The 16,847-nt window shown below is 41.1% G+C and overlaps 1 protein-coding gene across 1 annotated transcript in view; it reads right to left on the bottom strand.

Moving 5' to 3' along the window:
- Window positions 1-16,847, bottom strand: part of SULF1 (sulfatase 1) — a 127,009-nt gene that overhangs the window by 42,757 nt on the left and 67,405 nt on the right. The window contains exons 8-9 of the mRNA XM_040588585.1: window positions 5,417-5,568; window positions 3,228-3,397 (exon numbers count right to left, since the gene is read on the bottom strand). Of these exons, the coding sequence (XP_040444519.1) occupies window positions 3,228-3,397; window positions 5,417-5,568 (322 nt within the window). The remainder of the gene's footprint in view (window positions 1-3,227; window positions 3,398-5,416; window positions 5,569-16,847) is intronic.

The following is a 16,847-nucleotide window of genomic DNA, read 5'->3' as shown; positions in this document are numbered from 1 at the left end:
TTTTGATGGATTTTTCATAAATCTTATGGGCTTTGCTGCTGCATTCATTTAACTTTCTTCTTTCCATATTGTTAAGTGGGAAAATGAGACCAACAGATGCCCATATTTGAGGGCAGAACTCTCCCTGAACTGGAGTATTTCCTGCTCTAGCCACTCCTCTCTTTATATGTGCAAGTGGAAAAGTTCTTCTAAACAAACTTTTTGTTTGTGTTTTGTTAAAAATTTATAAAGGCAGTATTTCAATCAAATGACAGGCACTTTACCAGCAAAGAAACATCATGTAATTTAATGGTCTGTTTCAGCTACTGTCTTTTTAAGCAAAACTTCCCCTCACATGTGGTTGTCAGGCTATCTTAATCCTTGGTTTGTAGGTATAACCTTCCATCTCAGTTTGTAAAGCCAGCAAGCAGCTTTTGACCTGGTTTCCCTTCTTTGTTGGAGGTAGGCGCTACAGCAACATGATATAGCAACTACATTTTTAAAAACAAAATCCAAGGTCAGATGGCTGCCACCCAAGGTCATAAAGAAAGAGATTCAAATGGTGTTTGACCACCAAGGAAGAAAACCTAAGGGTTAAACGTTCAAATTACACAAACCTTGGCAGGAGGGATTTTATTGTTCTTGCGCTGTTTTCACAGGGAGGACCAAATATTTCTGTGAGAACTGAACTTATATCTTTTAGAGTACATTGCTAATAATTTTGCTAGAGAAATCAGTTATTTGGAGGCTTCAGCCACCCAGATTGGCAGTTCATTTTCAGTTTGTCTCATTTCTTAGCCTGCAGACTGAACTATAACACATACAGTCAGTCAGTGCAATAAGAAATACAAAACAATCCAGCAAGGATCTCTCGAGGTCACTAGAGAAAAAACTCTTCGCAAAAAGGTTGCCAAGAAATCAACAACACCAGAAGAAGTAGAGCTGAGTTTCATATTCTGGGCTATCTCACAAGTAGCCTAGCAGAGCAAGGTATCTAGATCTCAGGAGTCCAAGCAAATAAAAATTAATTAATTTGCACACGTACTCAAATGGAACTAAGCCTGCAAACAGATAACTAGGATCTTTACTTGATCTTTGCAAGTAACATGCAATCTATCTAAGATGGAGAGGCAGGTAAAATTTTGGAGACTAAAACCATTGGTTCTAGCAGCACAAGCTAGAAAACAAGTAGGCTGTAAACTCCAAGCCGTAGAAAGTGTCAGGAGCATGATAAACCAATGCAAGTTGCTACAAGCTCTCTTTTATCCGAAGACAGTGAGCATGGAGCCTAAATTGAGCTGCTTTGACCTGGGGAGAGGCAGGGTGAGATACAACGATTCAGTGCTTTTCTTCCAGACATGGTCCCCACAGCTAAGCGGAAACAGTTTGAATCCTACCCTCCTGTATGATGGATAGTCCCCCAGCAGACAGGATGGCTTGCCTGAGGCCAGGCAATCTGTGCCACTAAATGGGAAGCAATCTGTTGAACAGAGAGAGAACAAATAGATAGAACTCTCTTGCTAGGATAAGGGGTGACTGAAAGAAGACATGGGAGGAGTCCATTAAATTAGATGTAGTCACTATTCATTATTCCTCACAGGATGGGGAGCAGGGGACACTGGTGGCATGGGCAAGCTCCAGGTTTGGAAGGAAAGAAAAAGCAGTCCTTTGTTCCTGACACATGGGGTGATGCTGTGGAACTTGTTATCACAACATGGTGGAGCTGCTATCACGGTTCAAAAAGAGATCAGACTGATGCAAAGAGAATGGGACACAATGACCTGGATGCTTCAACTAAACTGCTGATTTTTAGAAAGTGGAAAAACAGAGAAAAGGAATCTCTCTTGGTTATAGTCCCCCTGCCCCACCCACACCACCCCTCCACCCCCCAACACACCCCCAAGCATTCCCTGCTGCTTTCTAAAAATTGATAATAATTCTTTAGGATGATTACTTGAGAACAAATTTGAAGTGGGTATTTACAAACCAAAATCTCAATCTCATCACTTCTGTGTACAGGTAGAAATTACCCTGAATACCTAAATAACTATGAAACATTGTTGACTGGTTTGCATTACTTGCAAAATCTAGACTCAGGAATGTGGGATCGTTGAGAATATAGGATAAGAAAAACGTAGGTAAGATGTAAGGTCAGGAAAAGTGGCATATCTAGAAAGTAGGAGCCAATAAGAGGATAAAACCCCACAAACTAACAAATATTTAACCATGTGCTATGAACAGCAGGTCTCTTTCTGGCTCCAACTAGTGGTCAGTTTATGCATGCAGTTTATGCAGTAACTGCTACTCCTTGCAATTTTAAAGTAGTTAATGTAACTACAAAAAATATAATCCCTGTGTGTGAGCTGCAAAGTGTCCAAAATGCAATTTGTAGACAAAGAAGCTTTCCCACTGTGTGATGAAGCCGATTCCTCCTCATTTTCAGAAGCCAAATCAATGTACAATCCAGTTAAAATTTATTAAGGGTTTTTTTTTTCTGTGTGGAAAGAGGTGCAAAGACATTGTTTAAGCACAAATGGAAAGAGCAGTCTACATGCCCATGGTAGACAGAAGGACAATGGAAAGCTTCCGTAACATCTCACTATGGGGACAAGGATTCAGAATATTCAAGGTATAAAGCAAGATGTGGAATCCAGGACTACCCAAGATTTTTACCTGGAGCTGGTTTCAGTTCTAGAAACAAAATAAAGAGTTTGGTTTTTTTTTTTTTTTTTTTGTTATAGTGTAATGAACAGAAAAGGTTAAGCATGTTACTTAAATATGCAATCTAATAGGCTATTTTGGGAATCTGCCAGTATCCAGTCTATAAACAAACCTGGTGCCCTCAAAAGCTACAAAAGGGTGTTTTTGCTCCTAATGCGTTCAGTTAGAGCCCAGGATGTGCATATCTTCGAGGAAAATGAAGGAAGTAATATCCTTCCAACAGATCCTGACCTGTGTCTACATATTTTCAGGGTATTGTAAGAAGCTGCCCTTACAAAGCCAAATACTGACCTTTTAATCTCCCACAACTTCCCAGGAGGAAAAAAGCTTCTCTCTGCTTTAATAATGGTCAGAGCTGTCACTCTCTTCCCCGAGAGGAGCAAGCATGGCAAAAGAAACAAGCAAACATATACTGCTTACTATGAGTTTCTTATATTTGAATTCTCTGTTCCTGCAGTGTCGTTGTAAACAAATACCTCACAAGAAGCAGATATGAGTGGGTCTGGCAGCATGTGATTTTGACTTACATGTGCTGTGAAGCATTGGGGTAGAGCTCTGAGAATTGTGGTGCTGAATCCTCGGGGCCATGGGGCGCAGCGTGGCTGATGACCATCATTATAGGCCTATGGGGATATATCCTCTTAGACATTCTGAAGTAATTAATGCTCTCATTAGTGATTAGGTCTGTGAAGTAGTCCTGGAACATAAGATTAACACAAAGCAAAAGTTACAAAGTGCATGATTAATTAGATCACATACTATCATGTTATTATGTTATTTTCAAGTCCTCATTAAGGCTCAGATCAGGAAGTAAAAACATACCATCAAAGAGATGTATGATTCGAGGGAGCATAGGGGAGACTGAGCAGTAATTACTTTCTTAAGCAGGCAATGCCACATAAAATGAGACAGTATTTTGCAAATCAGATACAGCAGAAGGCATTAAGTAAATATGATTACCAGATTTTGTAATACAATGCTAAGTAACATTTAAAATGACAGACTATACTGACAAAGATATGTTTCTTGAATTTCACTGATAAAACACTTTCACAAAGTAATGGCTCCTAACAGCAAATCATTGATGCTGGTTTTCTGTTTACATAAACATTTCTTGCATGCTCTTTGTTCAGAGTATACTTTTGCATATGTACAAAGTGGAAGAAAGTTGCAACAGATTGCAAAAATCTTTATCAAAGAAGTTGCAAATGCGAATGGAGGGAGCAGTTGAATTCCTGCAGGCTCTATTAATTTAATTGTGCAACTTTAAGCAGTGCAGCTGCTGAGATTAAGGTTGTGACTCACTAATAAACTGGCTTAACCCACAGCCAAGGTGGCAAATGGAAGCCTACAAGGGGAAGGGAGGAAATGGAACTAAGAAAAAAAGATGAAAACTTAAATTAAACCACCTGCCACCTTGGAGTATTCACTGTTGGCCTGGAGGTCTAACACGAGCTTCATTGAGAAAGTGCTGAGACAATGTTTGTAATTTCAAGCACTTCCAGGCATGACTAATCTTATGTTGTGTATTCGAGGCCCCGAACAGCTGCAAAAGCAGAGCCTGAGGGACAAGGTCTGTGTCGCATGTCAGTGCTAGGACAAAGCAACCAGCTGTGACCTCCTCCTTGCCCACTCCCTGTCTGCCCTGCCACTTCCCCTCTCCTGTAGCACACTTGAAGAACACGTGGTAGCCCTGGTTGCTACAATCCCATCCCTGCAAGGATACAGAAGAGACAGCGAGTGACCTTTTGGTTTCCAAGCTGGGTAATGAGTGCAAGGCACCATGGTTGTGATAATTTCTGGGTTTGTGGCCTGTTGAAGTGAAATGCCAGTATGACTGCTCTCCCAAAGCATCCACTCCTCTCCTATTTCCCTATTTATTCTTGCTACATATGCAGGGTATGTAAGGAATGTATAACTAACCAATATTCTTTATTTTCTTTTTTTTTTTTTTTTTTTACTATATATAAATACATAATCAGTATCATGTAATTTCTGTGAGTGGGGAAATCAGAAACAGGCATCACGAGCTTCCAATAAAATCTCATTACATGGGTCAGAAACCACAGCTGCAACATCTGTATCATCTTCTGTGAGGTACAGCCTGAGGAAACTCCAGATTGCTTTCTGCAGGCTGGAAAGTCTGCGATCTGCACTCCTAAGTCTTTCTGAGAAACTTCATGGCAGTGGGCAGGTCACCTTGGCATACTTTCCAAAGTCTGTCAAGCTCACAAACAAGCTCTGAAATTTTCCAATGGCCATGTTCTCACACTAAGCTACTATCATAGTCATACCCAGAGTCTGACACCACAGGTGCACAGCCTTTTTTTGGTGTGCATTGTATAAGGATAATAACATTAACTAAAGTTTCTTATGTGGGTAATAACTGACAACACTTAGCCAACTTTAAAGTTCAGTAGTGCAAGGGGCACAATTATTTTGGGGAAAAGACTTTATTTACAATTTGCTTCTGCCAACAAACTATCAATTTCTAGCAGAGAGAGGGAGGGAGGAAGGCATCACCAGGCTCCACTGAGGAGCCCTTGGAAGCTTTCTTCTGTCGTATGTTTAATATTCTCGTGTGGAAATCAATCTGCAATGCCCTGGAGAGAAAATGACATCTCAATTTTGTGGTTGTAGTTGGTTAATTAATTAATTATCTGGAAGTTATTTTTATATGGATTAATGATGCAGCATTTATGTATCTGGAAAATACCTTTGCATAATCAAATCCATGCTTCTCTTTGTTACCATTGCGAGAAATGGTGTAATTATAGAAGCGAGAGTTCTTCACTAATCCAACCCACTCTCTCCACCCAGGAGGGATGTAGCTGCCATTGTATTCATTGAGGTATTTCCCAAAAAAAGCTGTGAAGGTAAAAAAAAAAAAAAAAGAAAAGAACACACACACACATGAGGCTTTGCAATCCAAGTCTTTTAGTCTGAGTCAAAAGCATGTATGAATGAAGATAAAATGTGTTAGAATGAGTCAGTGTTGCTTTATCAGAAAAGTTCCTTTTATACCTTAGAGGGTTTTGAAATTAAAATAAGTTATTTCCGGAGTTTTTATGAGAGTTGAAAGCCTTTGTGACTTTAGGTTTTCTTCTTAATCTTTTGAAATCTAGTGCTCACGTGAAATTTTTTCACGTTTTTTTAAGAATTAGTATGTTTGCCTTGGTTTCCACTTGAAAATGTAATAAAACTTCAGTGCCCAGAGGAAACATCTGAGAAACACCTTGTGGTTTTAAGCAAGTCCTGTGATGTTTTGGAGCCTGGCTTCCGATGTTTGAAAGTTTGGGCTTGGCAACCTGGCTATGTTCGTTGGTTTCGTAAAAGGTCTGGGAAGTCCAGATCTCCATTCCACTGGGCCACATTTGGGTAGAGCAAGAGGGAATGCCTGTCTTGCTTTGCTATGATAGTTTCTCTTAAGGCAAAACTAATGAAGAAACAAAGACTTGGAGGTCAAACACCTGTACCCAGCCTGCCAAACTAAGTGTTATTTTTTTCCATTAGCTCCAGGTCACAAGTGAGAATCCATGCAGATTGAACCTTTCAGCCTTTGCCACTAGGCCCAGGAGGGTTTGCAGGTCTTCCTGCCAATTCCTCTGGAAAGAATAAAAAGAAAAACAATCTCATAATGCAGTGGGCTTCCAGCTATCTGGGAGTTGTGAATTGCTTATGCCAAAGTTATACGGACACCAAAATGCAGCCAACTGTTTTCGGGAGGGAGGATTAACACTGGCATGGTACCCTGGCAGATGCAGCCGTGTTGTTTCTAGGGACAGATGGGTATGGAAGCTCTTTAGTGGCTTGTGTATGTTCTTTAGCCTGGATGAAAAAAGTCAGTCAGGATGGCTCTGCCCTGCTTTACCACTGCCTGAGAAGTGCAGTGACAAAATACCTGACCAGGCCTGCAACATAGGTTTTTAGGGATTCATAAGCTCCAGCTCAGTCCCAGCAATTTACTGGGATGCCTGGGTAACTTCACTGCTTACATTTTTAATTTTATTGAGGTTTACAAGTCCCTGGATGGTACCCATGCTAGCAGTTTTGCTGCCTGTGTCCCCAGAAGTCAGCACAAAGGTACTCCCAGTGCTCACGAAGTAAGACACCTCTGAAAAGGAGGAAATGACCGAGACCTCTCCCTTTCCAGGGGTGGAGTTCCCCTGGGTGGTAGCTGCCCACTCACTGCACCTCTCACAGTGCACGGCCCCTGCCCTCGCTGCTGGCCCCGGCTCGGCCAGCCGGGCGTGCCCGCAGAGAGCTGCTGCCCAGCGTCACTGCCTCAGCTGGGCTCGGGACACACGTCAAAGCCCCATACTTGTTTCCTACTAGGAAATGAAGTCACTTTGGAAAACCTCACATTCAACCTAGACACATTCAGCCTAACCAAAAAAGTACTTTTGTGAAAGGGTTTAAATAATTCAGATCTGATTGATGTGGGCATGGTGAACTTCCTGGGAAAACTGGTGGAAAAATCTAAATGTTCATAATTAAGACTTTCCTGAGGCAACATAAATATGGTGCAATCAAAGCATATAACTGCCAAATGTCACTAACCAGAGATTACAGTCATATATATAATGTTACTTCCCTATACCACGTGGAATGTGACATATAAACAAGTCCCATGGACACTAGACCAGGCTTCCGGCTCATCTTCCCACAGCCACCAAGAAAGCAACCCAGACTCTCTCCTTTTTTCTCCTGAGGCCAACCAGAAGTCAAGAAGCTTGAGGTAAAGAGGGTGACCATGGGGAGGGAATATGTGCCCAGTACTGTTGCCTCCCGGAATGGAAACCATACCTCTCCTCTAAGGCAGCCAAACTGGGTTAAACTCTCAGGGAGTCAGATGTTCTGGAAAAGTGTAAGGGTAAAGGCTGAAATACTGTGGGAAGGGAAGCCAGGGGAAGAGAAGTCAGGGAGAGAGAGAACAGTGAAGAAAAGTATGCGAGAATGATGTGATCAAGAGAGAGGAAGCATTACCAAGCCAAGCAAAATCAAGGACAGTCTGTGGTTACAGGGGAGATCTGAGGTCAGCCTTGCTGAATGCCATCCCAGATCCACCAGCAGCTACTGCATGAACTTGGGGAACCTCCACGTGCTGTGCTCATCTGTAAAGGACTCTACTGCCAATCTGCCTCCCACAAAGAACAGAGGCTTTCAAGCTGTGAAATGGAAGTTATGGCAATTTATCATGTAGGATGGTTTGACAGCCCTGCCTATAATGATGACTGACTAATACAGAGACCTGAACTCTGTCGTTTACAGTCTTGCCAAACTTCAATCATTCCTGATGATAGTTTCCATACTATCTGACTCAGGCTGCATTTTGTTTTATGGAACATTTTAGCCAAGCAGTTCAGCAATTTCCAAGAAAAAGGCTAGGGAAAAATAAATGGGTTTGCCCATTTAAAAATAATTGGCAAGCTTTTCTCTAAGAAGTTCTAGTGTCTGTAGGTTTTGATGTAGTGCCTTTTTAAATAACAGAGGCGGATATGAAAATCTGTCTCAAAATGGCCAAGCTCTGAAAAACTCTAGCAGACAGATGATCAGGAAACACTTAGTACAGCTTCTCAGTTCAATGCCACTGTAGGTTGTTTCTTTATGGACCTAAGAAAGTCCCCACAGTTTCAGGTTTGGTGCTAAAACAAAGAACAGTCAGCCGCTTTCTCTCTTTTCTTGTTTGATAGTCAGGCATTACCTGAGAGAAAGCCACCAGCATGAAATGCAGAGATGACATTGACCTGAGGCATAAGGACAAGAAAAGATAAACTGAATTTAGAAAAGGAAAGGGAGGTTTGGGGCTGATGGGGGCCAATTCATCTTGGAATTTCCTTACTTTAGATTACTTAATTTTCTAACTTTAATAATGTTTTGTTATCTCCCCTTTGGCCTCCTGAACCCCTATTTTGGTGCATGTTATGAGACTTTGGATTGACAGCCTGAACCATTCACCTTTCTGTTGGCAATGATTTAGTATTTTATCATTAAAATAATCTCAGGGCTGTCAAGTTTTAAGCAGCTCCTTGAGTGACAGTTTGCAGAAATAGATGTTTCCCCCTGTTGTAGAATAAAGCAGTTCCCATGTCAAATACCCTGTATACTAGTAGAAGCAGTGGTAGCCGTGATAATGGATCACATTTGCCAAATCACTTTAACCAAGAGTGGTTTGCTGGTCAGAAGCTCAAGAGCGTATGAGTAGTTTAGACAGATGAAGGGAGAAGCCAGGCTTTTACCCTATCACAAGAGTACAGTCCCTACACCATGGAGTTTTCTGAGTACCCCTGAGTACAGGGTAGGGCAAGTGAGTCCAAGCTGGAGCCCAGAATCAGCAGTTAGTGTCTGGTTCTTCATGCTGGGAATGAAGACAAGGGCCAGAGTAAAATAAAAGCACAGTAGTGTCCATGGGGGCAAATAATCAGCAAGTAATCACAACAGGTTTCCTAGCTGTTTTTTGTTAACCAGAAGATTGTAAACAATTAAAGAGATATGGAATATGTCACAGAACTGCCCAGGAGCTGACACCATGACGTGCAAATATCCTTGCTGGATCTTCACGTGCTTGGCTTGTATAGTCAACCCACATCTCTAACTTAGCTGTAGCCTAACACTTGCTGAATTGCCCAAGTCTGAGTACTCACTGGGAATGCTCAGCTTTAGAAGCCACTTGTACTCAGCACTTACAGGGTTTAGGAAGCCATTTCTACTTGTAATTAATAAAACAGAGATTATGATTCAATGTGTAAAAGCCTCATTAAAAACTAATGCCATTTCAAGGGACATCTTTTCATTGTGGTGTGTAATGGCCCCCACAGGAATAACAGGAAAGATAAATGCTGATTTTTGCATTTTAATAAGGCAGGTTTTATCTGCATTCTGGCAGTTTTGCTAACTGTTCCCAGGACACACTGTTATTTTTTAATCACATGTAGAGGAGCATAGTGTATCAGAACAATTGTACTCTGTATGAGTATGTTCAATTAAGTTTATGCAAACAACACATGGCATGGTGAACAGTTACACAGACAACTGTGTGTCTCAGGAGTGGCTGCAGAATATACGTTTGGTACCTAACATGAATAGATGCCTTAATACAGGCTTTTGTTTTCCTTTTAGCAATTAGCTAATGATTCATGAACTGAACTAAGAGATCCAGCGGGTTGCAATGGGTGCAAGACAAGGAGAATTTGACCCAGGGGATCTCTGAAGTTTGAAGCCAGGATATATATATAGCTGAATGATACAAATTCTCATAATTTCCAGCACTTCTTTCCCCAGTATTTTCTACAAGCATTTATGACTAACATTTACAGTATTACTCAATAGAATTAGTCCCCTAACTCCTGTCAGCATTAGTGGATTAGCGTACAGGTGAACTGGGCTACATCTACTGGCAAGACATCTCTGCCCTTCCACAGATCAAAGGACATATATTATGTTCTACGCCCTTGTTATTTATTGAGGCTTATGGGAATGTTTCTGATTTAAAACAAACCCAAACCTTTAAAAAGGCATGTTGCAGTAAGGTTTAGTCACCGTGACCCAGACAAGAGCTTTAAGTAGACAGCCCACTTCCTTTAACAAAGTCAGGAAATGATTTACAGGAGTTGCGAAGCACTGTTTATATGACATTTCAGGGCTGACACACAGTCATTCTGTGCTTCTGGGGACAGAGCCCAACAAAACTGCTACTTCCGGATTATTCCAGTAAATTCCTCTTTGTTTTCTTCCCAAGCAACAGATTCAAACCTGAGAAGTTTGATTTTTCCTTTCTGTTAAAAAATTACGAAGGATTACTGTGTCACATCATTAAAGTGCAGAAAGCCAGTTCAGTATGCCAGCACTGCCTAGGAAATGAAATCAGCACTGTCCCAAAAACGTGGTGAGGAAACTGAGGCACCAAAAAGTTACCCTTCAGCTAGACCTAAGTCATGGAGGAAGCCTGTGGCATTGCCAAGAATATTATTCAGATTTCGCAGTTCCCAGTCTTGTAACTTAACCACAGCAGAAAACCTCAGTTTTTCTATTTTTTCTCCAACTTTGTGGGTCTTTCCCAGCTGCTGCCAGGTTTACCATTGTAACCAAAAAGAGCATTAAAGATTTTATAACTCAGCAGTTGCAAAAGGCATTAGCCTATAACTTGATATAGCAATCGTTTGCCTGGGTGATGTCTTTAACAAAGCCTGTATTCTGGGCCAAGCTGGTAGCATTTTTCAGCATTGATGTTGTCTGACACTTCTCATTATAAGACCCTGTTTTCAGTTGCTTATAACTTCTTATATTTGGACTGAAATTTTCCAAACTGGATGTCTGCCTCAGGCTGAATGTTTTGAAACTTCTTAGCCCAAACAGTAGCCATCTTTGAGAACCACAGGAAAAGGAATTACATTTAACATCTGAAAAAAATTATGGGAGCTTTCATTTGATAGCACTTTCATGCTCTGCACTGAGTCCATGAAATCTGTCAAAAACATGAATGGAGTCTCTCAAGGAGGCATCTTTTATCATCCCAGTGAAAATTTGTGCAAAGTTTGCTCAGTTTTGAAAAAAAACCAAACCAACCTGAAGTTCACATACGCTGGAGATCTGGTCACCTTGGGACTTTATTCCCTGTCCATCTGTGAGTGGTGTCAGCAGGCGGAAGAAAGATGATTGAAATGCAGAGGGCAGGAGGTGACCAGATAAGGACAAGCAGTTTGGGGAACCGCAGGAGATCCAGAAAAGGAGCTGAGAGTTCGGGGAAAGCAGTGGGAGCTTGGGGGCCCAGGACTGGCAATGTCAACCAAGAAACTGAACAGTGAGTGCAGAAAGGAGAAAGAAGCAGACTGACAAGGCAAGGGGGAGGGGAGAAGCAGACTTGCTGATCAGGCTGGGAAAGGAGATCATTAACAGTAAGTGGTGGGAACAGGACATGTCTGTCAAGGACTGACTGGACCCAGGAGGGGAGGGAGGGTGGGAATGACCTGAGGACAGACAAGCAGGGGAATAAGGCTCAGAGGAGGCTGAGGTGAGGTCTTGCAGGGCCAGAAAACTGGGATGAGAAAACCAAGGAGCAGAGACTGTTCCACCTAACGGGGTAGGTTGAAGGGAGCCAGCAGTGCTTTTGGACAGTGGGGAGGACACAACGATGCCTGAAATGACTCCTGAGTCTCACTGGTACCTTTCTTGCAGCAGACATCTGTAAACTTGTAGCTGCCCCATCTCCCGACCCCCCAGCCCCGATATACATGCTAAAACTCCAATATGTTTAGTTATTCAGTTAGAAAGTGATAGTTTTGGAGAGGGGATCCAAGACCACCATCCTTGCTGATGCAGATGCCAGTATCATGTGTCTTGATAGAAATGGTCTATCTTTTTAAACTGAGGAAATTTCACCCTCCAAAAACTGATATGTCATTATGTAGTTAAAGACTATAATTCATCCACGTGAACAAGAGATGAAATAGTTGCCCAGTGTTCTACCCAGATTTTCCTAAATGAAGCACTTGAATGCATAAACTTGCTAAAAATCTTTTAGTGTACAGTTTTCTGTGCAGTATTTAATAGCATAGAATTCTGTTTTAAGCCCAAGTAGGCAGACATGCTGTGGTTTTTGATGAGGTCCTGGACAGAAACCAAAAAAAGTTTCACTTTACACGATACTATAGAATAGAAAATCCTGCATGTTATCCTTTTTGGCCTTTCCCTCTTTTACATTTCATTTCTGTGGACTATTTTAATCTACTCAGCATATTTCACTTTTATTTTTACATTTCTACATTTCTTAGGTTGACTGAAAGTGCGATTTTATTCTGAAAAGTGAGGCATGCTTTGAATTATTTCAAGTATTTACAAGTTCAATTATGTTTGGTGCTCCCCAGCATCTTTTATACCAATTAAAAAAGAAAGTGAAAGCTTGAAGTTGTCTCTCTCAATTTTCACTTTAGAAATATTCTGAAAACCTCATTCCCTGCTCACTCATTCCCACCCCATATCATATTCTGCCACCCTCTCTGTTTTGAAAGGGTGCATGAGGGAGGATACAAATTAGGTCACTGAAATGCTGCAGATTAAAATTAGCCTGTGCTGGCAGTGAATTGTACTGTAAGGCTGCAAACAGGAAACACACTGGTTTTGCCTCCAGAGGAAACTTACTGTATGGCCACACCTTCAGGAGGCATAGCTTTTGCTACCTTTATGAGAGATTAACTTGTCCCTATGTGTCAGAAGGGAATGGTGCACAGTTTAAATTCTCCTTAGCTTTCAGTCTCCTGTCCTCTCAGAATTTTATTAGTACTTTGGTCACTACACTAAATGTACCCAGAAGTGACAGATGTCGACTGACACACATCAGCAGCTGACATGTACTGTTGAACATATCAACTAGATGTCAACCAAGTGACCATTTCTGTTCATCGCTAAACAGGAGTTAGTGACTGTCAAAACATGCCAGACAGTGACATCTTGATGTCCAGTCACTTCTTGAGTTTTGAGTTTTACAAACTCTAGCATTTACAAATCAATGTTCAAGTTGCTTAACTTTGCTATGTTACCATTTTTGTCCCATGGAATGCTGAGAGTACCACCAGGACACTTGCATGCATGAATCCTGAATGTTATTTTGATCAGTTGACACCTCTGAGCAAGAAATAAAATACTGGGAAATACATCTTCCCAAAGACAATTCTAAAAAATGTAAGGAACTAATTGCTTAATTTGGGCATCTCTGTTCTTTCAGGTGGGATTCCATAAGGGGAGAGCCTGGTCCTGAGTTTGGCATGTCAGCAGTTGCTGGGCCGGGGCAGATTGCTCTGCTCTCCTGCATAGTTTACTGGCTGTGAAGGGCTGAGAGGAGTGAGGACAATTCTACAAAGTAACACTAGGTAGAGAGGGCTCTGAATGCATAGACCTTAAGAAAGGATGAGGATTTTCAACTTACATTTCCCATCATATTTGTAAAGGGATGAAACTTCAGCTGGTAACAATGTAAAATCCTGCAGTATACAGAGTGTGACATGCTATTTAACAATAAAATGGTTGTTGTATTTATGTATCATGGATATTGGCTGTGTTGCTGTCATGGCTCTGCCTTCTAAAACACTGAGATAATGCTTGGCTACTGCTCGGTTACTAAGATGTAGCACAATCCTCCTTGCCTCCTGGAGGAAGCCAAGGTTGAGGTAGTACACTCGTGGAGTTTTCCTTTGTGTTTGTGTAGGTGCGTGGCAGACTGAACTGGTAATACCAAAAGGCACATCTGAGAGGCCAAGGCTATGTGCTGTAGGGCTGGGGCAGAACAGTGGAAGGTAAAAAGAGTAAAAGACTTCAAAAATATTGCAGGGAGGACTGAAAGAATTCAAATAACCAGCCAATACTTTGGAAAGTGCAAAGCAAAATCTCTAACTCTTGCATCTAATAACCTTATGAATAAAACTTCTGATTTTAAATATCTGAAGGGATGTCTACTGACATTAAAAACTGTAAGATGAAAGAAAACTTCTCAAGCTTTTCTCACAATTTCCAAAAAATCTGGAAGTGAATACAGGTGACCCTTTTTCCTCCCCAGTACAAGCAGCTGGAACCTATGTAATTAAAACAAATGTCTCATCTCTCTGAAGCTCTCTGGATTTGCTTTATTTTCTTTTTCTACCTATTTACTGTGCCTTTCCTGCTATTTCCTGCAAGTACTAGTTTAATATTACCAATTCTGTGGACCTTCAACAGTCAGGAAACCGTGCATCTGACTCGTTGCATTAGCATACAGCTTGTGAGTAAGGGAAACCATAAACATTGAAATAGCCTTAATTGTTTTGAGATTTTTTAAAAATCATATTTATAAACAAAAGGTGGTTTTGGTTTGGTAGTGTGTTTCTAAATATTGTCTGCCCTGCTAACACCCAGCGCATTTCCTGCCTATGATATAGCACTGACGTATAATCTTTAAAAAAGGATGCTTCCATGAAATGCAACATATCTATTAGGGCACATCAGAGTAGAACAGTAGAAGAGTAAAATAGAAAAAGGAAAAAACCAACATTCTGTTCTTTGACAGGTTTTCCCGGTGGGCTCTAATTATGACTGCAGTTTGTTAGAACACATTTCAGACCTCTCTTTAAATGGCCTGCTGTGCTTGTGTGGAGTCCTCATGGCTTCAGCAAGACTCCTCTCATAAGCAGTCTGCCCACATGTGATCAGTTGCAATATAGAGGTTTAGTTAAGGCTGTGACAGGTTTAGACAACAAATGCTTTATAGATGTTGGAAACTATTTGGAGTGAACACAAGTAAGGACATTACATAAATACTTTCCCACTCCTTTGTTTCCACCAGCTTATATAATAATTTGACTATGCAAAAAGTGAGAGTTAAATCCTCAGAACCAGGTTGCAGGTATCGCACATTGTCTCATCCGGACTGGAGCTCTCCGGACCAGTGCCTTACCAGGACTGTCACCAAACTGTGAGTGGCCTTGGGTCACTCACTTCTCTTTCTCTTCCCCAGTTTCCCATTGGGGAGGATACTAATTTCCTCTCAAAACATGTAAATATGCACAGGGCAAATACCCATAATGGCTGCAATATCAGCGCAGAGTCACAACTAGCCTACGTGGCCTATAGCCACTCTCTCTCCTCAGTTCCTTCTTTTTCCTTCCCAATTATTTTTGACTCCCAGGTATTCTTGAGTCATTACAACTTTATGAAACTTCTAGCTGTGAAGTGTAGATTATTAGTTGGTTAGTGGACTTTTGATGACTTTTTAATGAGGCAACACTGTCCTTGAAAAATGTAAGATCTGCTGTTAATTAAGCTGCTACTTCAGAAAATAATGGTGAGGTAATTAGAAGGTAGGTTTATCTTATAAGAGGTAAATGGATAAATTCTTTGGGACCAAATCACTATAGGTTCAAACAACGTACCTTGGTCAGAATTAGGGTTTCATACAAGTATCTTCATTTGTTTCTATTTCCTTTTTCTCCTTCCTGCCCCTTGTTAAAACTCACCTACCCTGACAGTTTTAGGAGTGATGTTCTCTCTGCCTGCCTTTGGAAAGGGATTTTTTTTTCCTTTTCATCTTTTTTTTTTGGTAATCCTTTTTTCCTTTCCATTTAATAGGGCCAAGTCTGCATTTAGTGGACATCTCCACATGCCTTCTTAATACAAGGTAGTGCAGAAGATATATCCAAAGCAGAGTGTTTACCCCTCAAATGGCAGAGAAGGCTAGTGACAGAGCTACCCAGTTTATGCATAAGACATTCAGCTGAGCAAGTATTAGATTATAAATCAGTAAGATCCTATATTTTTTTAAGAGCAGGAAAGGCAGGTCCCACATGGTGCAGCCATAAGTCAAACAGAAAGCATTTCTGAGACAAATGCCATGAGATGAAGCTTATATTCTAGGGCAAGTTCAGCACCTTTTCTAGAAGTGATTGCTAGTTCTCTCTCCCCTCTTTTTCTCCTCCAAAGTCTTGATGCTGACCTTTACTCAAGTTTAGCAGCGCTGTACTCAGATGGCAACTTCACTGAAACCAGCTTAATAGAGACTGAAGTACTATTCAGTCCATATGTCAGAGCTAGCACCAGGTCCAAAGAACTTAAATATTTGACTGTTTTTGCTTTTTACACAGGATGCAGAAGCTTTCTAGAACTACAGATACAAAGAGACAGAAGAAAAAAGAAAGAGCTGTCTGTGTGATGAAGAAAAGATGGCAAACAGGCAGATAAATTTGAGGCATTGGATATAGCAGAATGAAGAGAATTAGGACAAGCAGACAGCATGGAGACATTTGCCTGCTATATGTTTTGAAAGCGATCCGTTCTTGTGCCTAAGTCACTGATAGAGACAAATTTCTTTGCTACCAATTACATTGTAAGGAACGCAGTTGGCACGGAAACCATTGCTTCATCGGTCCTGTAAAGAAAAGTCTTTGTAGTCAAACGATGCTTCTGGACAAACTGCACTCTGATGACCTTGTACAACTCCTGTACCTTGCAAAGGGGAGTCAGGCTGGAGCCTAATGTGACTATAGATTGAATCTTAGGGGATAGGTGATGCAGAAATGAATCAGGTTTTACATCAAGCTGAAGCACAGACGAGAGGAATAAGAAGAGTTCTTTGTAGACAGGAAAGGGATCTCCTGACCACGGAAAACCACCAGGAATTTACAAGA

Source organism: Falco naumanni, chromosome 3, assembly GCF_017639655.2.
Source record: "Falco naumanni isolate bFalNau1 chromosome 3, bFalNau1.pat, whole genome shotgun sequence".
In the NCBI taxonomy this organism is placed as follows: domain Eukaryota; kingdom Metazoa; phylum Chordata; class Aves; order Falconiformes; family Falconidae; genus Falco; species Falco naumanni.
Note: the sequence above shows the minus strand (reverse complement) of the source record. Positions and strands in the feature narration are given on the sequence as shown.